General features: G+C 39.3%; 1 protein-coding gene across 2 annotated transcripts in view; it reads left to right on the top strand.

Moving 5' to 3' along the window:
* The first annotated feature begins 1,878 nt into the window (after window positions 1-1,878).
* mcph1 (microcephalin 1) overlaps window positions 1,879-27,527 on the top strand; it is a 67,961-nt gene continuing 42,312 nt past the window's right edge. Inside the window, exons 1-13 of one of the 2 annotated variants that reach the window (XM_017694092.2) lie at window positions 1,879-2,104; window positions 5,373-5,449; window positions 5,857-5,948; window positions 6,034-6,152; window positions 8,164-8,251; window positions 8,377-8,479; window positions 8,560-8,691; window positions 10,241-10,327; window positions 11,453-12,460; window positions 14,612-14,706; window positions 22,822-22,859; window positions 23,024-23,186; window positions 25,315-25,392. In XM_017694092.2, coding sequence (XP_017549581.1) covers window positions 5,413-5,449; window positions 5,857-5,948; window positions 6,034-6,152; window positions 8,164-8,251; window positions 8,377-8,479; window positions 8,560-8,691; window positions 10,241-10,327; window positions 11,453-12,460; window positions 14,612-14,706; window positions 22,822-22,859; window positions 23,024-23,186; window positions 25,315-25,392 — 2,040 coding nt within the window. In that variant the 5' untranslated portion in view covers window positions 1,879-2,104; window positions 5,373-5,412. The remainder of the gene's footprint in view (window positions 2,105-5,372; window positions 5,450-5,856; window positions 5,949-6,033; window positions 6,153-8,163; window positions 8,252-8,376; window positions 8,480-8,559; window positions 8,692-10,240; window positions 10,328-11,452; window positions 12,461-14,611; window positions 14,707-22,821; window positions 22,860-23,023; window positions 23,187-25,314; window positions 25,393-27,527) is intronic. The other variant, XM_017694093.2, reaches the window with a different exon arrangement.

The raw sequence follows: 27,527 nt of genomic DNA, 5'->3' as shown, positions 1-27,527 counted from the left end.
GAATCTACCGGTGCAGTCGAATCGCAGACCTGTGTGCCGAATCACCGATGTGAATCGGTGAATCTTCCCATCCCTAATGGCTACACGTCACATTTGACACTAAAATGCAATCCCTCCAGAATTCTAAGTGTATGTCAACATAAAATAACCATGGTAAAATCAGAGAATCAGACACATTAGATAACTGTGCTTACCTCACATTACTTAAAGGGAGCATCTCATGAAAAAACAAAGTTATAAAAGATATTGATATGTAATTTGTTAGCTTGTAAAGGCAGTTCACTCTCTAGTCCACATAGTCCATACATATGTATATACACACACACACACACACACACACACACACACACACACACACACACTATATTGCCAAAAGTATTCGCTTTCACACATATATGAACTGGAGTGACAGCCCATTCTTAGTCCATAGGGTTTAATATGATGTCGGCCCACCCTTTGCAGCTATAACAGCTTCAACTCCTCTGGGAAGGCTTTCCACAAGGCCTAGGAGTGTGTTTATGGGAATTTTTGACCGTTATCCCAGAAGTGCATTTGTGAGGTCAGACACTGATGTTGGACGAGAAGGCCTGGCTCACAGACCTCCACTCTAATCGTCCCAAAGGTGTTCTGTTGGGTTGAGGTCAGGACTCTGTGCAGGCCAGTCATGTTCTTCCACACCAAACTCGCTCATCCATGTCTTTATGGACCTGCTTTGCGCCCTGTGCGCAGTCATGTTGGAACAGGAAGGGGCCGTCCCCAAACTGTTCCCACAAAGTTGGGAGCATGAAATTGTCCTTTCACTGGAACTAAGGGGTCAAGCCTAACTCCTGAAAAACAACCCCACACCATAATCCTCCCTCCACCAAACTTTACACTTGGCACAATGCACTCAGACAGTACTGTTCTCCTGGCAACCACGAATCCCAGACTCATACATCAGATTGCCAGACAGAGAAGTGTGATTAGTCACTACAGAGAGCACGTCTCCACTGCTCTAGAGTCCAGTGGTGGTTCTTTACACCACTGCATTCACCGCTTTGCATTGCACTTGGTGATGCAAGGCTTGGATGCAGCTGCTCGGCCATTCCAAGAAGCTCTCTATTCTGTTCTTGAGCTAATCTGAAGTTTGGAGGTCTGTAGCAATTGACTCTGCAGAAAGTTGCCGACCTCTGTGCACTATGCACCTCGGCATCCGCTGACCCTGCTCTGTCATTTTACATGGCCGACCACTTCGTGGCTGAGATGCTGTTGTTCCCAATTGCTTCCACTTTGTTATAATACCACTGACAGTTGACTGTGGAATATTTAGTAGTGAGAAAATTCAACGACTGGACTTGTTGCACAGGTGGCGTCCTATCACGGTACCACACTGGAATTCACACAGATGGCGTCTCTTCAGTGATCTGCTCTGTAAAAATTATTTTTATAAAATAATACAAAGAGCATTTAAGAATTTTGGCTTTCAGCAGTGAATTGTAAGCATAGATGTATTAGAGGTGGATAATCCAGGTCCATAAAGTAAACCCACCCTCCCCAGGATTTTGTTCTAACCGTTTGACCTCTCTAATTTGCTCAAACCAGTAGTAAAGGTGTTCAGGCAGTTGGAACAAAATCCTGGGGAGGGTTTTTTTTGGACTGGAGTACCCATCTCTAGGATCATAAAACACGTTCCGTTAAGTTGAGGGGAGCTTTTACAATAAATGAATAAATAAAATAAAAATTTGCATTAATTTCGCGCAGTTATTGAATAATTGGTGATGTAAATTCAGATGGACAAACTATAATGAACTGAAGTTAACTGCCTAACAGCGCTGAACACGAACCTGTCCGGTAGGCTGTAGCAATGAGCTCTGTAACGAAAACCTCAAGGATGAAGAAGAAATGCGAACTGTACCGCGAAAATATTCTTCATGAAGTTTAATGATAAAGTAGCTCTGAGCTCTTTGACAGCAGTTGCTGTCATTTTTTATCTGCATTTCCAGCAGTCATGGTCTTTGGACGGAGCTGTGTGGTCATATTTAGGTGATTTGGCTACGCTGGAGATTTAGCGGTGGCAAAAGGACCCACACAAACGGCTAATCCGGCTAACTGCTGTTTACCGAGGGTAAGTGAGGTTCGTCGGGGGTGGATGAGTTTATGTGTTATACCACGGACTGTTTTTAACATAAACCTTTGATAACATGAGTCAGTTTGGAGGTCAGTTGTTGTAAACGTACAAATTGCCATGTCTTTGTTTACGTGGTTCATGAGAACTAGCCAGGTAACGCTAGCTAGCTAGCTAACATGCTACATTCAGTACAGAATATGTAGTGAGAGATTAGCAGCAAATAACTTATCAAACTAACCCCAGCTAACCTGCAGCTAACCCCATATAGAGTATCTGATATATGGCAACATTGGGATTTCAGATGTATGATATCTGTTAGCACATATGGATTTCCCTTATATCTCTTATATTACATATCCTAACTCACAAAAAGTTTGGGATATTTGGCTTTATGGTAAAAATTTATGGTAAACGTAAAAGGTTCACGCTACAGTGATATTATATCATGGAAGTAGGGCATTTAAGTGAAGCATGCAGTGGTGGTTTCCTCATCTCAAGCAATTTATTGAAACAAAAGCCAACAGCAGTGGTGGGTATACCCCAGCAAAAATGCCAATGTCTCAATAACTTATGTGCCCTTGAGCATCAATTACAGCTTGACAGCGACGTCTCATGCTGTTCCCAAGTCGACTTGTTGTCTGCTGAGGCATGGCACAGCCCTCAGGTCATTGAGGTTCTAGGGTACAGAGTTACGAGCCTCTGCACGGCGACTCAGCTGATCCCATAGGTTTTCTATGGAATTCAGGTCTGGAAAGTGCAGGCCACTTCATTTGAGGTACCCCAGTCTCCAGTAGCCGTTCCCTAATGATGTGACCTCGATGAGCTGGAGCATTGTCGTCCATGAAGATGAAATTAGGCCTGTGCTGTTCATGCAGAGACACAATGACTGGATTAATGATGTTATTCCAGTAGTATGGGCTTGTCACTGTACCGTTCACAAAGTGTAGAGCAGTTCTGTATTGACTAGACACACCTGCCCACACTGTAACACCACCACCACCACCTTGCCGTTACGCTCTTTGTTAGAGAACAGCAAGTTGTGTAAGAAGTACTGAAACACTGAACAGTTGGACATGTGCATTCAGAAGTTTACAGAAGGTCACATTAAGTTCACCTGTAAAGGTCAGAGTGCCTTTTAGGTTCATCCTGAAATTTCACCTGAAAGCCAAATATCCCTGACTTTTTGTGAGTAGTGTATGCCAGTTTATTTGAAATGGGCCATTTCCAAATATGGGACACTTTATTAGGTTACTGGGTACATTTGTTGCTCTCAAAACAACCTTAGTTATTCATGGCATGAATTCCAGATGTTGGAAACTTTCCTTTGAGATTATAGTCCACATTGACTGCATCATACAGGTCCTGCAGATTCCGTTCTACCAAATCCCAAAGCTGTTCTGTTGGATTAAGACTGGGAAGGGCACTGAAGAACTCTGAACTCACCATCATGTTCATGAAACCAGCCTGAGACAACTTTTGCTTTGTGACGTGGTGCGTTATCATGCTCGAAGCAGCAGAAGATTAGAAGATGGTCAATTGTGGCCATGACGGGATGCACGTCCTCAGCATCAGTTCTCAAACAGGCTGTGGCATCCAAGGAATAATCGCTTCTAACGGGCCCAAAGTGTGCCGAGAAAACATTCCCTACACCATTACATTGCCTCCACCAACATGGACTGCTGACACAGGTTGGGTCCATGGTTTTACGCTGCACCGAAGTCTGTGACACTACAATCTGTGTGCCTCAGCAGAAAGGAGCAGAATGTTGTTCCAGTCTTTATCTGTCAAGTTTTGGTGATCATGTGACCACTGCAGCCTCAGCTTTCTGGTCTTGACGGACAGAGGTCGAATCTGACGTGGTAGTCTGCTGTTGTAGCCCATCCGCCTCAAGGATCAACATGTTGTGCATTCTGCTTTTCTGCTCACCACAATTGTAAGGAGCGATTATCTGAGTTAGCGTTAGTCTTTCATCTAGGCGCAGAGCTGCTGCTCACTGGGTGACATTTCTTTATTGAACCATTCTCTAATATTGCGATGCATTTTCGCAATACACAATATTGTTTCAGACATCTAATATGAAAAACAGTGCTGCATTTAAAAGCTGTGAACACTGATTTTTATTCAATGTTTTGCACACTGTGTTGCACATTTTGTTCTCATTATGCAATTGGTCTGCGTTCTGCAAGTACAGACGATTTTCACTATACTTTCAAGCGTATTGTGTTGGAACATAATTAATCATGGTAAGGATTCATATTGCCATATTGCCCAGCCCTATATCAACATGCACAAACATGTATGTGGTACACATACATTTAACATATATAATAGAAAACATTCACATATGAATGGCATGGAAAAGCATTCTATTACATATTAAGTTATTTGTTTGTCCCTTGGTGAATATTTAGGCATCTTTCTTCCACATACTTACTCTTTCACTTAAAGTGAAAGTAATACTGCCATTGAAATACATGAAAATGTTGTTCACAGAAACATTTAAGTAATTAAAAATTCAATTTAAAACCAAACAGGTAATATAGAAACCACATATTACACATGTTTACTCATCAGACATATATGCTCCAGATATTAAGCATAAATGGCCAATATTTGAAACTTACAGAAATGTATACAACGTTTGTAAATATTTTGAAACATATGTCTGACTCTTGATGATCATATATCAGATTTCCATATGGGGCAGCATAAAAGCTGAAATTTGAATTAACCTATTAATAAATGCTCAGTAAGCTGAAGATGTCAGAGCTCTGAAAAAAGCAATGCCAACAGAAAACCCTGCTTGAAAAAGACAAATAGGTCCAGTAGGGATGCTTTCTAATTGGAATTGGCTTAATGGTTATCATTTGAGACCACTGGTATCCTCTAAAACACATTTAGATCCTATTAGAAAACCATCAAATGTGTCTGGAATCAGTCACAGGTCACTTGTTAAACCAATAGGATGTTGTTAAACTATCAAGAAAAGGAATTACAAAACCATCAGGAACCAACAGCAGAGAAGTTTTGAAGTTGTTTTTTTTTTTTTCTTCCCAGTTTAGGGTAGACATGATATAGGTGCACATTAGATCTCCCCTGCTAATATGAACCTGTTTAACTAAGTAATGACAGAATTATAAACAAGTTGGATAAGTAGCTGCGTTTCACTCAAGAAGAGAGATTTTACTGTGGTAGACTTGATTTACTATGTATCTTGTGCTCTGTAGTTAAATGCTAAAGCATATTTGTTGGTGTTTTACTGCAGGTTCTGAGACAGCCGTCCTCAAAGGCTCCTCTACTCAACCATGACAACAAAAGGAATTTCTGCAGCAGTCCTTAAAGGTACTTCTTTGCACATTGGTTAAGTTACATTTAGCAAAGAAAGAAAGTTGGTAGGAAAGTGGATTAGTAATACAACATCAAAGAGCAACACAAAGAGCAACAATGATATAAAGCACTAAAGAACATTTATATGCAGTACAGATTCTCTAAAGGGAGTTATGGTGGATATTTTGGGTCATTTTGTAACATTTTTACCTAATTTTGTGCTTAAATAAGGCATGATTCAGAATTCATGATTCAGAAACTAAGATGTCTGAATTATAATTCTAATGAATTATTATTTTTTTAATAAATTGTTCAAATGGGTCAAAATGTATCTGTGTCGCTGTCCATATACATCCAGTTAAAAGGATATTTTTCAATCTGGTGTTTTTCACACTTTACCTGGTTTTGTGTTATTGGTGCAGATGTTGTGGCATATGTTGATGTGTGGTCTGCAAGCAAGACAGAGAATTACTCTGACCCCTTTATTCAGCAGCTTCAGGACATGGGTGCTCAGGTAACAGCACTAACAAAACTCGGACACATTTTTAAAATGTAATTTTGGATTTTCAGTTGTTTAGGTATCTGACTTTGCCTTGCAGGTATCTAAAACGTTCAACAAACAAGTCACCCATGTAGTGTTCAAACATGGCCATCAGTCCACATGGAATAAAGCGAAGAGACTGGGTGTGAAGACCGTGTCTGTCTGCTGGGTGGCCAGGTAAACCCGTAATTAAAAACATTATTAAGAAAGTAAGAAGAAGAATGAGGTGTAGATGATTCTAGGTCATCTAGATGATCCAGGTCCAAACTGGTTTTGGATTCATATTAAAAAGGCTTCACATTTCTACAGTAATAAAGCGATGATCAAATCTCCAGGCAACGAGCTTGAGGATACAAATAGATTATCACACTGTATTGTTTATCTTTTAATGACTGTTTTACTCTCACATTTAAGTCATGATATGTACACTACTGTCCAATAGTAGAGACCACCCTTATGTAATTTCCAGTCAAAACGGCCATTAACTAATTTTTCAAGAGAGTTTTCTGAGGAGATTAAATATAAGGTGATCAGCTTTTGTAAGGTCGGAGACAGACTAGGGAAGAAAACAAGAGTTTGAAAATTAATTCAAAGAAAATGAGACCCTTTACAACCATACAAGACCTGAAAGACCACATTTTGTATATCATGCCATGTTTACTATGTCATTATGCTGCCTTTGGTTTCATTTTTTTGTCTTAGGGATTACATTGTTAATAAGCCTTTGGCTTTTTTACATTATCCCTGCCTGTTTCTGTGTTTTTATATTATGGCCTCAACACCACTGAATCAATTTCTGAGACTGAACTATGGAGAAAAGATGTGGAAAAATATCTTTATATATATTTCTTTGAGAAACTGAGCTTGATTTCCTGAGAAAATCGGAAGCTGTAATAAAGACAAAGAGTGACACAGTTAACCTGAAATAAGTATCATATCTAGTTGTTGAGGCTTCTGTGAAATTTTCTGCTAGATGGTCTCTGATTTTGCACAGTACTGTATAGTAAGAAAAATTAATATAAAATGATTACAAACAGTATCTGGCTGTAAGTTCGACTGCTTGTCTTATATCTAATTCCCTCATGGCTTCAGGTAGAATAACAAAAAATTACTACTGCCATAAAATGTTATTAATTATCAATGCTAGCTGACTGACCTCTGTATTCTGTATTCCTCTGTAAATGTTTAACTGTCTTAATTAGTCACTTGGCTAAACCATTACTTTATAACTGATATATCCTAATATACTGCTCAAAATAATAAAGGGAACACTCAAATAACACATTCTAGATCTGAATGAATGAAATATTCTCATTGAATACTTTGTTCTGTACAAAGTTGATTGTGCTGACAACAAAATCACACAAAAATCATCAATGGAAAACAAATTTATTCACCAATGGAGGCCTGGATTTGGAGTCACACACAAAATTAAAGTGGAAAAACACTACAGGCTGATCCAACTTTGATGTAATGTCCTTAAAACAAGTCAAAATGAGGCTCAGTATTGTGTGTGGCCTCCACGTGCCTGTATGACCTCCCTACAACGCCTGGGCATGCTCCTGATGAGGTGGCGGATGGTCTCCTGAGGATCTCCTCCCAGACCTGGACTAAAGCATCCGGCAACTCCTGGACAATCTGTGGTGCAACGTGGCGTTGGTGGATGGAGCGAGACATGATGTCCCAGATGTGCTCAATCGGATTCAGGTCTGGGGAACGGGCGGGCCAGTCCATAGCTTCAATGCCTTCATCATCATCAGTTTGTTTTCACAGAAGTTTGATTTACTTGGAGTTATATTGTGTTGTTTAAGTCTTCCCTTTATTTTTTTGAACAGTGTATATAATTATCATATACATTTTCAGAGCTTAGAAAAAGGCAGCTTTTATGTGAAATAAACATGCAGTTTTTTCTGTGCTTTAAATATCGAGGGTAGCTGGTCCAATGTTAGTCCCCCACCTGAACCATACAATCTTTTGATGCATTTGCAAAGATGCTAATGAAGTAAATAGAAAAGGTGACTGTACAGTGATCTAGAGGTTTTTGATAAATGTAGCCTGTGTAAAGCCACTGTTAATGCAGACTGAAATATTGATCTTATGTTGCTCATATTGGCCAATAGATGTCTCTACCACTCAAGGTTGCAGTGCTTTGGGTGAAATTTTATGTTCCCACCACTGGTCTGTGCAGGTGCAAAGAAAACGCAGAGCATGTCGATGAGGGCCTTTACCCTGCTCAACATGAGGAATCGACTCTCAGTCAGTTGAAAAAAAGAACGGTAAGCTGGTTGATCTGGTTTCTTAACCTGAAAGCATGTTTTTAATATTGACAGCAATTATGTTAAAGATAATGTGTCTACACTTGTTCATTTTAAATCCCCACCAATAACCCTTGGATTTATAGCATCGATGCATGCAGCCAAGGGACGCTCCTTTGAGCACCCCTAAGCGGCTGAAAAGAAAGTTGGACAAAATGATGGAAGGCCTGGTTCGATCATCCCCCATAGGCAAGACACAGTTTTTTTTCTCCTCCTCAGTGGATTTTCTCCTTGTCATTAGCCCTTCACATGAGTGTCTGTGTGTACAGTTTCAGATACGTCTCCGTTCATTATTGATGAGGAGAACGGAATAGTGTACAGTCCATCATCAAGAAGGGCTGACACCATGGCTCAGCGTCTGAGGGAAATGAGAGCACAGCGTGAAAATCTCTCGCCCACTGGTATGCTGTCTTCATATTTTCTCTGTAGTGTCTGTAATATGTACATGTTCCCAGATACCTAGGATGTCTGAGCTGTGTCTACAACCCCAATTCCAATGAAGTTGGGACGTTGTGTAAAACATAAATAAAAACAGAATACGATGATTTTGCAAATCCTTTCAACCTGTATTCAATTGAATACACTACAAAGACAAGATATTTAATGTTCAAACAGATAAACTTTATTGTTTTTTTGTAAATATTCACTCATTTTGAATTTGATGCCTGCAACATATTGCAAATAAGTTGAGAAAGGGGCAACAAAAGACTGGGAAAGTTGAGGAATGCTCACAAAACACCTGTTTGCAACATTCCACAGGTTAACAGGTTAATTGGAAACAGGTGAGTGTCATGATTGGGTATAAAGCGAGAGTCCCTGAAAAGCTCAGTCATTTATAAGCAAGGATGGGGTGAGGTTCACCACTTTGTGAACAACTGCATCAGCAAATAGTCCAACAGATTAACGTTTCGCAATGTGCAATTGCAAGGAATTTAGGCATTTCATCATCTACAGTCCATAATATCATCAAAAGATTCAGAAAACCACTGTCAGTGAACACAGTTCGTCGCTCCATCTACAAGTGCAAGTTAAAACTCTGCCGTGCAAAGCGAAAGCCACATATCAACAACACCCAGAAACGCCGCCGGCTTCTCTGGGCCCAAGCTCATCTGAGATGGACTGACACAAAGTGGAAAAGTGTCCTGTGGTCTGACGAGTCCACATTTCAAATTGTTTTTGGAAACCATGGACGTCTTGTCCTCCAGGCCAAAGAGGAAAAGGACTGTCCGGATTGTTATCAGCGCAAAGTTCAAAAGCCAGCATCTCTGATGGTATGGGGGTGTGTTAGTGCCCATGGCATGGGTAACTTGCACATCTGTGAAGGCACCATTAATGCTGAAAGGTACATACAGGTTTTGGAATAACATATGCTTCCATCCAAGCAGCGTCTTTTTCAGGGACGTCCCTGCTTATTTGAGCAAAACAATGCCAAGCCACATTCTGCACATGTTACAACAGCGTGGCTTCGTAGTAAAAGTGTGCAGGTACTAGACTGGCCTGCCTGCAGTCCAGACCTGTCTCCCATTGAAAATGTGTGGCGCATTATGAAGCACAAAATACGACAACGCAGACCCCGGACTGTTGAGCAACTGAAGTTGTACATCATGCCCCTGTCCCAACTTCTTTGGAACATGTTGCAGGCATCAAATTCAAAATGAGTGAATATTTGCAAAAAACAATAAAGTTTATCTGTTTGAACATTAAATATCTTGTCTTTGTAGTGTATTCAGTTGAATATAGGTTGAAAAGGATTTGCAAATGATCATATTCTGTTTTTATTTATGTTTTACACAATGTCACAACTTCATTGGAATTGGGGTTGTACTTTTATAATGTTGTAAGGAAATAAGTGGAAACATGATTGAGATGTTAACATACCTTTTGTGAACATTTCATGTATTTCTCAGTGTTTCTTTTGTAGCTATAACACTGTTGTTACTCCGTTCTCAGCTTCACAGGTTCAAGAATCAGAACTGGAAGACTCCCCGAAACCCTCTCTTGGAAAGACTCCCACAGATCTCTCCAAACAGCTACTGGGTGAGGATGAAAGTGTTTTTTTTTTGTTGTTGTTTTTTTTTTGTATGTTTGTTTGTTTCTTTGTTTGTTCTCAACCCCTGGTAAACATGAGCAAAATGAGTTGTAAAAAATCTTTATTGCTTATTAACAAGTCAAATAAAATTATGGAATAAAAACTGAAATATTAATATACAATGTTTTTTTTTCTCAAATCTAGCTGTGACACAATTGTTGGCACTCCTTCATTTAATACTTTAATACTTCATTTAATACTGTACAGCAGAATGGATGGTAGGTGATCTCAGCCCGTTCCTCCACACAGAATCTCTCCAGATCATTCAGATTTTGAGGTCCTAATTTGTTAAGCTCAACAAGCTTTTGTTGCACATAATTGCTGTTTTCTCTGGTCTTTCTCATAACGATGAATGACTAAGGGAATTTGGCTTGTGTTTCATCTCCTATATCTTCTGCAATGAATCAGGAAGTCATTGCTGGCCATATAAGTTTTCCTAATTGCTCAGGTGAACTTATAAACATATAATATGAATTATTTTACACAAAAGACTTTCTAGGGGTGCAACAACAACAATTGGTGCAACAATTGTGGCACACATACATTTAAGAAAAATATTTTAGAATTGTTCTTAAAGTGTACTGTGTACACACACTGTGACATTAGACCTCTGCATTTAACCCATCCGTCCAGTGAAACACCCACATACATGCACACTAGTGAACACACACACACACACACATTAGGGGGCAGTGAGCACACTTGCCCAGAGCAGTGGGCAGCCCTGTCCACAGCGCCCAGGGAGCAATTGGGGGTTAGGTGATGATATTTAATTTAATAATGTTATATATATATATATGTGTGTGTGTGTGTGTGTGTGTGTGTGTATGTATGTGTATATATATATATATATATATATATATATATATATATATATATATATATATATATATATATATATAGCCTGTTTTGCTCAGGGATGCCAATATTTATGGAGGGTACTGTGTGCGTGTATAAATAAATAAATAAATATGACTGCAATGGAGGCCTATGGTAATTATATATCTTGGGGAATGTTATACCTGACAGTCAGACCAATTATATATATTTTTTTTCTTTGTTTGTTAATGCAGAGGAAGAAGAAGCGCCTGATTTGTTAGACACGCGCCGGCGCTCCAGCAGTGATGAAGTGGATAAAGAATACTTTGACCTTCCGTTAACAAAGACAACATCCAAAAGATGTGTTAAGAAGGCATCTTCTCACTCAGATATCACATTTAACTCTTCAAGTAAAGAGCCTAATAAAGCCTCAGTACCACCACAAAGTAAAAAAACAAGGGCATCATGCTCTGGACTGACAAAGCAGTCCTCCTTAGATTGTTTTGTTCATAAAACATCAAAGAATTCACCCTCACTTCCTAAACCTGCAGATGGAGCAATTGAAAAACCTAGAAGGTCATCATGTAATAGTAAGAAATCTATAAGCAGTTCACCTCTTAGCAGTATGGAATCTGGAATAGTCCAGGTTCCAGTATGCTTGAAAGAGACAAAAGCTCATTTGAATGTAGCTCACTCTAGAAGACCTTCTGTGGGCACTTCTCTTCCGAAGCGCAATTGTTCAGCTCAACCTAAAGACCTGACCACTCCAAAAACTGCCCAAAAAGTGTCTTCAAAAAAAAAGCCAGCGCCTGTGGTGACCAGCTTTGAGACTAACCCTAGTGGTGGTGATGATAGTGATGATGATGATGATGATTGTGTGTTTGAGGACTATTTCTCTTCAGCCAAGAACACACCAGGGCGCAGGGTCGTCTTGGTAGACTCGTCTTCTAAAGCGGTGAATTTACCCACCTTTGACCTTGAGCCTCTAAACCAAAATAGGCGCAAAAGTATTCCTCAGGAGACCTGCACTGGAAACACAAGGCAAAAGGTTTTCAGTCGCAAAGACAAATCAGAGGCATCAAGCTCAAGAAGAGGGTCCGTTAAAGCATCTGATGAAGTGATCACAAAGACATCTGGTTCAGCACGTGAGTCCAAAATATCTGCAGTACCCGTGGTGTCCAGATGTGAGGAGATGAAACAGGAGCCTCCTGCCAAGAGACAGAAGAGGAGAAACCAGCAGAACTCAGTTACTTCTTCAGAAAGTAAGGATGGTTAAAAGCCCTCCTAACCAAAGTGATGCTAACAAGAATGAACCAGTGCCAGCATCAACATGCTGTGCCTTTTCAGTGGATAAATACCATCCCTGAGCTACTTTCAGAGTAGGATTTAAAAAGACTGTAAAATTTATGTACAATTACAGATGCAGCCACCAGACCTGTCACAGTTATTACATACAATTGTGTGCCCCTAGTCAAATTATTTTGTTTATTTTTTATTTTTAATGAAAAGTTAAAACATCCTCAGCGTAATACATAATTACTGTTTACTTGCTGAGTTCAACATATTGGAAAAGATAAAACATAACTTGGCCTGTGCAAAAGTTACTCACTTACATTAGATGTAAAGTGTGTGTGTGTGTGTGTGTGTGTGTGTATGTGTGTATATATATATATATATATATATATATATATATATATATATATATATATCTCATGACCACCTCCTTGTTTCTATGCTCATTGTCTATTTTATCAGCTTCACTTTAAATATACGTGCTCTTTGTAGTTCACTTTGTAGTCCATCTGTTTCTCTGATACTTTGTTAGCCCCCTTTAACCCTGTTCTTCATCAAGACACCCTCACAGAGCTGGTACTGTTTGGGTTGTGGATCATTCTCAGCACTGCAGTAACACTGACGTGGTGATGTGTTAGTGTGTGTTATGCAAGTATGAGTGGATCAGACACAGCAGTGCTGCTGGAGTTTTTAAACAGTGTCCACTCACTGTCCACTCTATTAGACACTCCAACCTTGTCAGTCCACCTTGTTGTTGTAAAGTCAGAGACGGTAGCTCATCTGATGCTGCACAATTTGTGCTGGTTTTTGTTTGGTGGACTATTCTCAGTCCAGCAGTGACACCAGCAGCACTGCTGTGTCTGGTCTGTTGAGGGCCCCTGTTTCAATATGTTAAACTCAGGCAAATAAGTAAGTACTGTGCTCTTAAATTAACACAAAATTTGCCACATTGAAGTTTGTTTCCTGTAGAGGATGTGTTAGTTTACTTTCACTTTCTCAATTTAATACATAATTACTGTTTGCTGGGATCAAACATTAAATGTGTCCTTGGCAAAAGTTATATTTTATATTTAATATTTTAAAAAATAAATATAAATTGTGCTCTAAAATTCCCTTAAAATTCACTTTTCCACATGACTGTAATTGCAATGGTTCAATCTGACCATAATTATCTTCTGCAGTGGTTAGGTTTCACAGTTTGTGAACAATTCAACAAATGTGAATTGAGTTGAGTTGAGGCAAATGCATGCAAATAAAAGAGAGCAGAAAATACATTTATTAAGACACATCATGGGTCTTTAGAGGGCAGCAGTAATAATTGTTTATTAAAATGTAATTTAATAGGATTTGTTTGTGAGCTTGAGCTGTGTCTATCGTCAGTTGAGAGTATCAGCAGCTAGGAAGCAAGAAAGCTAATCATCCAAAAGGACAGTGTAATTGTTAATTGTAGGTATTTATATGGCAGCATTCGCCAGTTAAAATTCCGTAATCTTGACAAACCTACTCATATCTTTGAAAGGAAAGGCTGTTTATAGTGTTAAGAATAACATCAGTGAACATGAGTACTACCAGCTGAACACTGATCAGTTCTGAAAAGCTGCTGTTTTCTCATTTGTTGGAGATTTGTTCAGTTTGCTGCTTTTTGACAATGTGAAAATGCATATCGCTGCTGTCAGAAGAAAACCTCATCTCCAAAATGACAACTTTACAGGCAAAAGACATGCTTTACTTGTAATGTAAGTCAGTGGAACCAGACTTTTCCCCAAGTAATTTTGGGCTGTTTCTTTTGGTCCATTTTTAATGGATTTTACACATGATGTAAAGGGCAACAAGTGTTTTCAAATTAGGTGAAAAACTGAAAACTGTGGAGATACAATGTTTTCCTCTCACAACAGTGATATATTTTTTGCTTGCAAACACTTATGTACTTGTAATCATGTTACTTTGTTTTATAATCCTAAATAAATGTTTTCATGTTCTTACATCCTTTCATGTATCTTATGTCTGCTGAGGCAACACGTTAAAAAAAGGTTGTGAAAGAGCTCAGCTGCGTAGATGCATCTGTGGTGTGCTGCTCTAGTCTGAACTATTTTTCCCCCTTTGCATATTTTCATTTGTAGGCAAAGACAGTAAAAGCACCTCAGATGGGCTCACTGACAGCTGTTCTGAAATGTGTAGCAAACAAGGGCTTATGAAAACGGACAGATACATGAAGGTAAAATCAATCACTTTATTTATTGAGAAGGCCTATTCTGTCATATTTTGTGGTTTGATAGAATGATGCATGATTGTGGTTCTAATTTATTCAGCCATCTGTTCAATAATGCATGTTGACAGTAAACGTGTGATTGGATTGTTAGCGAGTTGTTTGACTTGCCTTATCTAAACGATGAAGAAATAAAGGAAATGTTATCTGATACAGTCAGTGGAGGGAGTTTACGTCTTGGCAGAGCTCCATTTGTTTGTCATTGTAATGAGAAGAGAAACGTGTTGTTGCGGAAATTCATGGGATTCGTGACCAACACCAAAATGGTTAGACTTTACAACCAAAGTTTTTTTTTCAGATTTTCACGTATATTTGAATATAAGGGTCATTCTCCATTTGGAGTGGGAATTCAGGTGGATACATATGTTTAAAAAAAACGTTTCTTTCAGCCCAACACTAAATAATCTAATATGTCCATTAACATCTAACAAAGGAGAGCTTCATTCCAAATATATTTTACAGTCACTGGTGTTGTATGAATATGGTGTAGCATCAGTGATGGTGACTTCAGTGACATTCTGGTTAAAACTGAGGATTTTGTAAATTGCCTGACTCACTGGTGATCAGTTGACCTTGTGCAGTTATTTAAAATCTTTAATAAAAATTATATTTGGCATTATTTTGACAATCTTAATTACCCAGACATTAAAGAACATAATACTGATTACACATAGAAGTTCGGCGGCACGGTGGCAGCGAGGAGGGCCTGGGTTCGATTCCCCGGCTGGGTGACCGGGGTCCTCTCTGTGTGGAGTTTGCATGTTCTCCCCGTGTCTCCGTGAGTTTCCTCCGGGTTCTCCGGTTTCTTCACACAGTCCACTGCACAGTCCAATGACATGCAGTCAGGCCAATTGGGCATGCTAAATTGCCCCTGGGTGTGAGTGTGTGAGTGACTGTCTGTGTCTGTCTGTCTGCCCTGCGATGGACTGGCGACCTGTCCAGGGTTTATCCTGCCTTCTGCCCGATGACTGCTGGGATAGGCTCCAGCACCCCCCCGCGTCCCTGACGGAGAAGCAGCTTAGAAAATGGATGGACATAGAAGTTATGAGCTGCCTGATAAACAAAATTATTAATAAATGAATGAACTATAGTGAGCGAGGGTGGATTTGCCTTCTCATGCCTTGACATGCTTCCTCTCTGATGAGCCTCGACCCAAGAAGCAGTTTAATAGAGCTGAAAATATCGTGTTAAAATGTAATAAGAGTCCTGATGACACCAGTCACCAAGATCAAATGAATTTTTTTTAATTAAATACATTATTTTTCAAATGTACCATAACGTTAATAATATAAGAAGTAAACATGACTGTTTTATACACAATCCTACGTTCAGCCTCTTTAAAACCTTTTTATATTAAAAATGGTTTCTCAAATTGAAAACTGGTTTTGTGACTAGCTGTTTTACAGATGCAGAGCGACTGTGAAACAGGATTTAAACAAATGAAGAATCAGAGAAATCATGAGAGAAGTGTTTTTTAGTCTTAGATCAACTGTGTAAATGTACATACTGACTTTTGGAGCTGCGCCTAATATTTTAAGCATCTTTTTCAACCCTGCAACCTTTGTAACATGGTTTCCGACTCCGGATGGAGAATGACCTGTAAACTGAACTGAATTATAGGTTCTGCCGTGTCGTTCTAATTGAAAGTTTTTCTGATCTGCAGCTCCATCTCTATGAAGTAATGTAACACGGCTCAGTAATGCAGCATAATAATTGTCTTTGAAGCAGTTGCTGTTTGCTCGGCTCTTTTGTTGTCTTCTTGGTTTCCTGTACGTCTCGTCTTCACATCTGTGACATCGCACCTGGCCGAGTTAGCCTTTTACGTTCCTTCAGCCTTGACGGAACTTCCCTCTTTCGTTGAGTGGCTCGGAGGGCTTTCATCTCCCAAGGATCTCTGTTTGATTTCACTTCATGCGACCTGTGTCCCCAGGCACATTCAGCCTTGTCATGAGCCGGCGCGGCGCTAGCTTGTTTGAGAGCATTCCGTTGTGTGGAGGTTTTGAAAGATGGGCGTATGTCGTCATTGTAAGCTCTTCACCTCACCTCCTGAAGACCAGCACTAAATAGGTTTATCTACAATAGCAGCTATTCTGCTCGCTTGTATCAGCAGAGATCAAAGAGACGGACCGGGTGACCTCACGCCAGGCCCTGATGTCAGGTGTGATAAGTAATGTGAGGGGTGAAAATCGCTGCTTAATGGGATGAAACTTCTCTTCTGGGACTTTCTCAACAGTGGATCTCGCACAAGGTTTATTGGAAACAGCAGTGAGTCATGAGACTAGTCTCTTTCACTTAACCTCCCATTTTTCTGCTCTTCTCGTGGCAAGTCTTTAGACCCTTTGGAAGAAAATTTCTTGAGAGTTTTCAGTTTGGAAAGTTGGGACTGGTTTGCACAACCATTAAGTAACTTCTTCACCAAATATACTCTTAAGGATGGCTTTGGGGTTGAAGTTGTATAAGGTTCGTTGGATGCAGGTGCTCTGGTTACATCCTGTCTATGATCTCACGGGTGATTCCAGAGCTCATAAGCTGGGGGAATAACTGAGCCACAGCTGTGACAGTGTAGTGTGATCTGGAGTGTCAAAACTTGGCTTAACGTACAGCAACGAATAGTCTTCTGCATCTCGACCTTTTAAATAGTTTGTTGTTGCTTATGTAAAGGTTGAGCACCCCTCTCGCTGTGTGTGAATAGAATCCTGAGTGCATGAACTGCCCACTGAGCTCAGTGTGTCATACCCTAAAGAATTTCCTTCATTTGTGCTGGGTGTATTGGAAACAAGTGCTTGAAGCAGTTCACACCAGCGCTTGGGTTCATGCTTTTGTGCGTGGTCTGTGTTTTAGCACTGTTGCTAGAGAACTTCTAAAAGGCATGCCCTAGCTGGACGTCCTAAAGTCATTCTATGTCTTGTTACAACCCAAAGCTTTTTCAGTTTTACCTTAACGATAATGATAGATGGTCTTGTGTTTTACGGTGCTCAGAGACCAATAGGTACAAGTTTTATTCTTTTTTTTTTTTCTTTTTTTTGGGGGGGGGGTTTGTTGGGGGAAGAAGAACGGAGACTCAGAACCTAAATGTCATACAATGCAGCCTCCATTCTTTTAAGCAGTTTTTCAAAAAATGTGTAGGAATCTTTTCCCAAGATTTACCCCCCAAGTCCAGTCTTAGAAGTTGGTTTAACATTCTCTGATTCTGGTGATTTGATTAATCCCGATCACATTCAGTGATGTTGAGGTGGTCAGTGCATTGTTCTAAGAGCACCAGCAGCTCCTTTGTTTGATTTCTTCTTTTTTATCTCTTTCATTTTCTCAGTAATGGCTTCTTGGCAGCTATACATCGTTTTAGACCCTTTATGTGGCATTAAGTCAGTTCCACTTCCTCGCGAACGTATGGATAGTGTTTCTCCATAATGCCCTATATTATGTTTGGCACTTTAGGCATTTTAATGGCTTATTTCTGATGCATCTGTCCATCCATCTCGTTTCTGGTTGTTCCTCATCCTCTTTTAACTTCAGCTATTCCAAGCATAATTTGTATTTTCTTTGATGTTCTTGTATGTCTAAAATAAGAGCTTTAGTTTGGTTATCTCGGGTTCAATTGAGGGTGATTCTTGATTTAATCAAGAATCCATTTGTTTTCTTTGTCGTTCAAAAAGTCTCCAGCAAAATCCTCTTTTTTGCCTATTTAAGCAAGTAGATTATATTCTATATAAAATAATTTATATCTAATCTCATATCCGATGGCTATGGTGCTGTATTTATGTAATTACTTATGTAGTTTGTTATATAATGAATCACGTTACATCTGATTTATATTTGATATCAGTATATTCAAGTCTTCTGCTTATTATGAGCTCTGCTTTTAAACTCTATTGTTTCAACAGAATTTACCTGGTTGTTTCAGTGAATTATGAGCAAATAAGTTGCGCAAAGTGTTTGCTGTCTTCCGCAATACTTTTAACGTCTAAGGATTGATGTTGCTCGTGTTTATATTTTGTTTTTTCCATCTGAATTTACATGACCAAATCAGGCAAATTATTCAGTAAGTGCATGAAATAAATGTAAATTTGTATTTTATTTATTTTTTGTAAAAATTACCTCCAAAATTAACAGAAAATGTGTTTCATGATCACACACATATGCTTACAATTTACAGCTGAAAGCCGAACATTTTAGACACTCTTTGTATTATTGTATAAAAGTAATTTTTACAGAGCAGATCACTGAAGAGACGCCATCTGTTTATAGTTTATAGCCCAGATTTGTGGAAAAATGGGTCGATTTTCAGTAGGGAAAAAATTAGTTCAGCTTCTTTTAATATAAGGGTTTAAAATGGCACCACCATCTATTTAACTGGAAAGAAGACATTTACAGCCTCATACGACGCCCACCTTCTGAATGTAGCTTATGAAATATGAAAGTTATGAAGAATATGACAGTGCATTTTGGAACGACTGGTGGTTTTAAGGAGTTTAAGAGGTTAAAGATTGATTTTAGGAGGTATTTTATTGTTTAGTCTGAATCCACTTTTCTAACACCGTTGTTGCTTTGTCATTCTCTCCCTTAACATCAGAGCTATGGTGCAGTGTTTTCCGGTTGTAGGAAAAACGTCAATTGGAAATCTTTTCAAGAGAAATCTTGCATAACTTGATAAAGCCTTCATTTCATACTCATCTCTCTGACATCCTTCTGGGTTCATCGAAAGAAAGCAAAAGGATTAGTTCAGTGTGTACTGTGAAGAGGGCAACCTCTTCAGATGAATGATGAACATATTGACTCTGCCCCAGAAGCTAAAGCTATACTCAGTCATAACACTTAAAGTTGTGAATCGAGTCTGAACAATACACCAACATTCAGTAACTCTGTGTTTTTACAAGGGAGAGTCTCTGGCTCAGCAGACGACTGATAAATGGACCAAAAGTCTGGAAAGGTATTTGAGAGTACGGTTTGGGAGTCGGTCGATGAAAAGATTATTTTCAAGTCTTTGCGTTCTGTGCTTGTTTATTCTAAAGTTGTAGCTCGGGTGAGAACAGCTTTCTTTCACATCCTACCCAGACATTGTTTGGTATAAGATTTTGGCGAAAGATGTGATTTAGTAACCCCTCTGATTCAAACTGAGAACAACACTGAGATTAAAGATATTGAGAGAAAACACTTAAATGCTACAAACAAAAAAAGTTGAGACAGTAGGTACAGTGCACATAAAGTCCAAAAGCAGCGTCTTGTAAGTCTATTTTGACTCTATTTAAAGGAAGGCAGTATAGAGACAAGAAATTCAATGTTTTACCTTATCTACTTGTGTTTTTTTCAGCTTGTAATTGCACATTTAATCTGAAAATGAGGCCTGCAACACATTCTCAAAGAGTTGGCACAGAGGCAGTTTAAAACTAGGGATGTTGTGAAGAGCGGGTAATGTAATCATGTTTGGGTATAAACAGAGCAACTAGGAAAGGCCTAGTTTAAAATTCGAACAAGAAGGTGACTTATGCTTTGTGACTTTTTGTGTTTCACAGTTTTTTCGTTGTGGATTAAAAATATAAGGAAACCACCTGTAGTGCTAATAAAAGTCCATTCGTTTCCAAATTATTGGCGTTCGTCTTAAATCTTTCTATTTCCTTTCGTCAATTACTAGCTAGGCGAGATTGTTGTCTGTGTGCTATCTTCAGGGTTAAAGGGTGAATTAGCAATTCTACATTAACTCCAGAATGATCAGCAGAGCTTTATTTTACTACAAAGAAGGATTATTTTAATTTTACCTAAAATCTCCTATGGAGCAATAATAGACCAGTAAAAGAGATACATTTTGCTGAATCCTGGCCTAGTTCTTTAAGAGCAGAGATGGGCCAATGCTCGCAACCCTGCTAAAAATACATCAGTAAGTAAGTACATTATTCAATGAGAGTTTTTAGTGGGGGTGGGGGGGTTATTTCACTCTCTATAGTGCATAATGGCATCAAAAGATTTAGGGGATCTGAAGAAATATCTGTTTGTAAAGGACAACACTAAAAACTGACCTTTTGTCTGTTGGATGGCACTGCATTAAAAACCAGCAGGCTTCTGTGATGGATTTGACCAAATGGGCATGGGAATACTTTAAAAACTGCTGTCAATAAATACTGTTTGTTGCTGTGTCTATTAATGCACTATGCCATATACAGTGGAAGTTGTATGTTTACAATATTCAGAAACACGCCGACTTCTCAGGGACAAAGCTCTGAAATAGACTGACACAGCAGAAATCTATAGTGGTCTGACGAGACGAGTGTTCACATTGTTTATGGAAATTGCAATGTTTTTCTCCAGCCACAGAAGTAAAGTAAAAATTTTCCAATCCAGAGTGTTACCAGCATAAAGTTTAAAAAGCCAGGGTCTGTCGTGGTATGGGGGTATTAGTGAGTGACTTGCTTATCTGTGAAGACACCCTCAATGCTAAAGATATGTATATACACATTTTGGAGCAACACACGCTGCCTTCTAAATGAGTCTTTTTCAGAAATGTCTTTAGTTCTTCATGACAATACAAAGCCTCATTCTGCACGTGTTACGACCACATGGCTGCATAATCGGAGAATGCAGGTGCTAGACTGGCCCATCTACAGTCTAGACCTGTCTACCACTGAAAACAAAGGCCATGCATAGTTGCACAGCTGAAGACTTGTATTACGGAAAGATGGCAAAAAAAGCTATATTAAAACCTGTATTAATTAGTGTATTAAGTCCCCAAACAATTATTAGTTGTCATTGAAAAGAAAGGTGATGTGCCTGTCCCAAATTTTTTAGAACATGTTGCAGGCATCGAATTTGAGTGTGTAGTTCCAAAAAAAAAAAACCTGACATAAAACATCAAATATTGTGTTTTTGTTCTGTTTTCAGTTTAGTACTAATCACATCACACAGCAGTATTTATTATCAAATAATGATAGTCACCCGATGCACGGCTTTGCCCAGACGCTCAGCTAGGAGGCCGCACACCTGGCTGCACATCGTCACAGTTGCCAATAAGCATATCTACAAACATGTTATGTACTGTGGAGCTGTTTTGGCTTCTCTGTGTGCTGATGGACCTGAAACCCCAACTTCCTGTGGTGGGAGCAAAGAGGAAGTGCTGTGTGCGTGTGCGCGCACGACTGGCGTTCTTGTGCTTGTGCTGAGGACCTGCTGTCCTGGGGCCAGAGTACAGGGGACGGATGGAGCGGTGGGACATGTTGCTGTGCTTAAACAACACTAACCGCTTTTCCCTCTTCATGGCCTTGGACTTGTGTTTCCTCTCCGCTCACCAAATATGCAGATACATCCGGCATGTGTTGCTTACTAATGCACCCATCATCAAAAGAGCTATGTAATATTATTTATAATATTGTCACTGTCCAAAAAAGAAAGTGAATCTCCAAAATGGTAAGGTTTGGAAGGCAAAAACATTCTTCTGTAAATTTTTAATAAAGTTAATGAGATATATTTGTATGATGGAAATGCCTCTAATTAACAAAACCAGAAGCCCACTAGTTTTCAGTTTTTGTAGGCAAGCAAGTCAACATTTAAAAAAAAAAACTTTTTGTTGTGTTTAAAAATACCTGTACAACTGACAAATGGTATGTTTGATATGAAGAAAGGTGCAGTTGTCCATTTTATCTCTGCACAGCCGTCTTTGTGGAGAGGTGTGAATAGTTTTCACTGTAGGGGGTCTCACTCCTCACCTTTCGCCCCTCGTTGCTCACTAGCAGCTCAACCACCAAACATTCATGACATTTAACACACAGAGACAACAGTGTCCTATTCCATCTGACACAAGTGTTCTAGTTTATCTGGTTAGAGTTAACAGTTAAAAGCATCTGATTCAATTTCTATTTCGGTGGAAGAATAGCCACTAAGGAGCCTGCAGAACGGCTAATGTACTGAGGTTTTAAAGTAATGTTGGAGCATTTCTGTTGGTTCATTCATCATGAAAGATTAACATTCTCATGTTCAGATGATTTAGAATTTTTTTGGACAATTTTCTCCTTCATGCTATGAACCTTGTTTCTGTGAAGTGTTTTAACCCTAATGACAATATCCTTTTTTCCTTTTCAGAAAAATAGAACATTAGTGATGACTAGCATGCCTACTGAGTAAGTATATTCAGCTACCTAGTAACTTGAATGTGTTTTTGTTCCATTTATCACGATTACGTAGTTTTCAGCATATGATCATTAAAGAGTTGTTACATTTTCATCGTTAACATGCTAACACTTAGAAAGACTAATCTCTTTTGAATTTCTGTTGCATATATTAGGAAGCAGCAAACAGTGCTCCAAGTGGTCAACAGTTTGGGTGGCTTCACTGTGGTGGATACAGTATGTGAGAGTACCACGCATGTGGTGTCGGGCAGCCCGCGACGTACCCTCAACGTTCTGCTAGGCATTGCTCGAGGCTGTTGGATTCTGTCCTTTGAATGGGTGCGTACTGCTTTGTACTCAGAATTATTTATTTATTGTAATACAAAATATTTAAAAATTATTTATGTACAGCATACATTTTACTATGCAGTCCCTGTATTATTGAACCAGAGGTTTATTCGTGACAGCAAAGTTAGACAATCAGAACATTACACAGGCAAAAACACATAATACAAGAAGTTTATAAAAAAAAAAAACAAAAAAAACAAAGGTAAAGTAGCAAGTAGTAAAAGAGAGATTTTAAGTAGAGATCTCATTGAGATTTAGTAGACGTTCCAAAATTCAGATGTCTGCAACCCATGTCATATGCCGCCCGTTTTAAGTTAGGAATCAGCACTGTCATTAATCTAGGTGCTACATGGAAAGTAAGAGAAAACTGGCTATTTAGCACAAGGACTTGAGTGCACTTGCCTGCCTCAGTTTATTTTCATTATACTTTTGCAACACAGATCTGCCAATTTCATGTCTTGAGCAAAAATCTCCAGTTTCTGATCTTGGATAAGTCTGATTGAGCTTCCCTACTTCATAGTTTTTACTGAATAATTTATCCCCCGCTTTACCCCATTTGTCAGTGATCAGGACCTCTATAGTATGTGTTACTTGGATGGCACATCATTCTCAGCACTGCCGTGTGACTGACGGTGTTCTAGAAATTCTAACAGTACCTCCAATATACTGAGCATCACTGTGGTGATGTAGGTTAGCATCATGTGTAGCCAGTAGCCTATTGGTATGAGAAGTGAGCCCCCAACTGGAAGGTTGGGGGTTCAAATAGCACGACTTACTTGGTGCACCTGGTTGTGCCCTTGGGCAAGGCACTTAATCCTCCACTGCCCTAGGTAGCATTGCTCTGCTGGCGATGCTGTGCTGCACCCAGATTGGGCATAGTTAGGTAGCAAAATGACTAATTTCCATTGTGGGACCAATAAAGTACACAACATAACACAGTACCCATCTTTGTCAGCCTTAGATATTCTGTGGGTGGTGTTGAAGATTTAAGTCTTCTTTTATAGGTTCCTGACCTGGTCCTAGAGAACACCTCCCCTGCACATCTTGGGATTGTGTATATATTTATTGTGGACAGGGCTTAAGCCAGGACTATACATCATCCTGAATGGAAGTTCTTTACTGAAAGGTCCTGTACTAGGCATAATCCCTGCCAGAGGAACTTGGTGCTTGGTGTTTTCCGTGCTACTAACACGCCTGATACAACCAAGCAGCTCTTTACCAATCCCTTCCTGAGTTGGTGGGTGTGTTTAAACAGGGAATAAACTAAAATGTGCAGGACAGGAGTCACTCCAGGACCAGGCCTGGGAACCAATGAGTCACAAACATTCTAAAGATCGATACTGTGGACTCTTAACTACTATAAAAAAAAAAAGAGGTACAAAGAAAGTGAGCTCTGAATAAGCCCTTTAAAGCATCTTTTACTTAATTAAAGAAATTAGTATATTAAAATTATGTTTAAAATATAATCATTGAAGGTTTTGAAAAAGTTCCACTTTAGTGGAACAATAAATTTAAGTGATACTGCAAAAATATAGCATCATGATACATTTTGACTGTACAGTAAGCACTCACTGACCGCCTTATTAGAAAAACTTATCTTACACTCACTGTTCATTTTATCAGGTCCAGTTACTGTGTAGCTGCATTTTATACTAAGGGTGCATGATTCATGATTCTTTTTGGGTTGGTTCTGATTTCTTTATAGCCATGATGATTTGGCAAATTTTTACTATTTATTGTTACTATTTATTTATTTATTTATTTTTATCTGAAACTAACACTTTGGGAAGGGGGGATGAATACACAAGTAGCACTTTTCCGATACTTTTTATTAGCCAAACTTACAATATGAATAACATTTTATTTACTCTTTAATGGGCCAAATGGTCATTTTAAATGTTTTAATTTAAATTTAGTTGCCTAAAGTGTGACTGATCGTGTTCTAGAAATTCCATACCTTCGACGTACTGACAGAATCACAATGTACTGACACACACAGTGGTGGTGTGAATTATCGCTCGTAACCTTTCATATTGTTCACTCCTATATGATAGCATATGAAGTATTTAATTATAATGCAATTTTGAGGTCACACTGAAAAATTCTGATTTCTTTATAGATCTTATGGTGTCTAGAGCACAGACAGTGGATTCCAGAAGAGCCTTATGAGCTATCTGATCACTTTCCTGCTGCACCGGTAGGTGACAGTGTTATTTGTTTGATTTACATTTACATACACGATGGCACTAAAAGGTGTAGCTATCAACAGTGTTGTTATTCTACAGGACAACCACTTTATGTATTGTATAATTACATAATTATGTTGTTAACAGTGAGATTTTGTAATTATCACTTGGGTGATGTGATGCATTGATGATGCTGAGTTAAATTACTGGGGCACATAGCTAAACAGTGCATGTCAGTATAAACTTTGACTTTCACTATTTAGCTAAGTGCCTGAGTAATAAACTGTTGAAAGATGTACTAGTGGCTCAGTTATTGCACAAATCTATAGCCCCTTGAAGTGAACATTAGCTTGTAGTTGTCTGTATCAAATATTGACAATATTGGAAAATTTTATATATATATTATATACCCCCCCCCCCCCCCCCCCCCCACATACTATATTGCCAAAAGTATTCGGTCGTCTGCCTTCACATGCGTATGAACTTGAGTGAGATCCCATTCTTAATCCGTGGGGTAAGTATGATGTCGGCCCACCCTTTGCAGCTATAACAGCTTCAACTCTTTTGGGAAGGATTTCCACAAGGTTTAGGAGTGTGTTTAAGGGAATTTTTGACCATTCTTCAAGAAGCGCATTTGTGAGGTCAGACACTGATGTTGGACGTGAAGGCCTGGCTCACAGTCTCCACTCTAATTCATCCCAAAGGTGTTCTGTCGGGTTGTGGTCAGGACTCTGTGCAGGCCAATCAAGTTCCTCCGCACCAAACTCGCTCATCCATGTCTTTATGGACCTTACTTTGTGCACTGGTCATGTTGGAACAGGAAGGGGTCGTCCTCAAACTGTTCCCACAAAGTTAGAAGCATGAAACTGTCCAAAATCTCTTGGTCTGCTAAAGCATTAAGAGTTCTTTTCACTGGAACTAAGGGGCCGAGCCCAACTCCTGAAAAACAACCTCACAAAATAATCCCCCTCCACCAAACTTTACACTTGGCACAATACAGTTAGACAAGTACCGTTCACCTGGCAACCACCAAACCCAGACCCATCCATCGGATTGCCAGACGGAGAAGCGTGATTTGTCCCTCCAGAGAACACGTCTCCACTGCTCTAAAGTCCTGTGGCGGCGCTTTACATCATCGCATTCAACGCTTTGTATTGTGCTTGGTGATGTAAGGCTTGGAGTCAGATGCTCAGCCTTGAAAACTCATTCCATGAAGCTCTCTACGCTGTTCTTGAGGTCTGTAGCAATTGACTCTGCAGAAAGTTGGTGACCTCTGTGCACTATGCGCCTCAGCGTCCGCTGACCCTGCTCTGTCATTTTACATGGCCAACCACTTCGTGGCCATGGAAGTGATTGGAACACCTGAATGCAATGATTTCGATGGGTGACTGAATACTTTTGGCAATATAATGTGTACATGTGTGCAAATCTCCCATTCCACCACATTGCAAAGGTGCTCTATTGGATTGAGATCTGGTGACTGTGGAGGCCATTGGACTACAGTGAACTCTGTGTCATGTTCAAGAAACCAGTTTGAGACGATATGAGCTTTGTGACATGGTGCATTATCCTGCTGGAAGTAGCCATCAGAAGATGGGTACACTGTGGTCATAAATGGATAATATCCCCCAAGAAATACCACCACCACCACCAGCCTGAACCATTGATACAACGCAGGATGGATCCATAATTTCATGTTGTTGACACGAAAATTCTGACCCTACCATCTAAATGTCGCGGCTGAAATCGAGACTCGTCAGACCAGGCAACATTTTTCCAATCTTCTATTGTCCAATTTCGGTGAGCCCGTGAGCTGTTCTTGTTGTTCTTATATATTTTTTTTTATTATTAATTCATATAATTTCGTTATGAATGGACCAATAGAAATGTTCCAAAATTGCTTGGAAAGAAATCTCTTTCCACTGACTTATATTAAAAGTTAAGACCATTTTGCCTTCTCCTGTAAAGTTACTACTTCGAAGAGATTTTATTCATATATGTTTGTAAATGTGTGTATAGCAAATCTAGAGTTATTGTACCATGAGCCATATGGTCTGCAGTCAACATCTAAAATAATAGTAATAAATGTAATAATTTTCACTCCACTATGCCAGTTTCTCTTCCTGTTACTTTGTAATCAGTGGAA

Source organism: Pygocentrus nattereri, chromosome 5, assembly GCF_015220715.1.
Source record: "Pygocentrus nattereri isolate fPygNat1 chromosome 5, fPygNat1.pri, whole genome shotgun sequence".
In the NCBI taxonomy this organism is placed as follows: Eukaryota; Metazoa; Chordata; class Actinopteri; order Characiformes; family Serrasalmidae; genus Pygocentrus; species Pygocentrus nattereri.
This window is presented reverse-complemented; position numbering and strand designations above follow the sequence as displayed.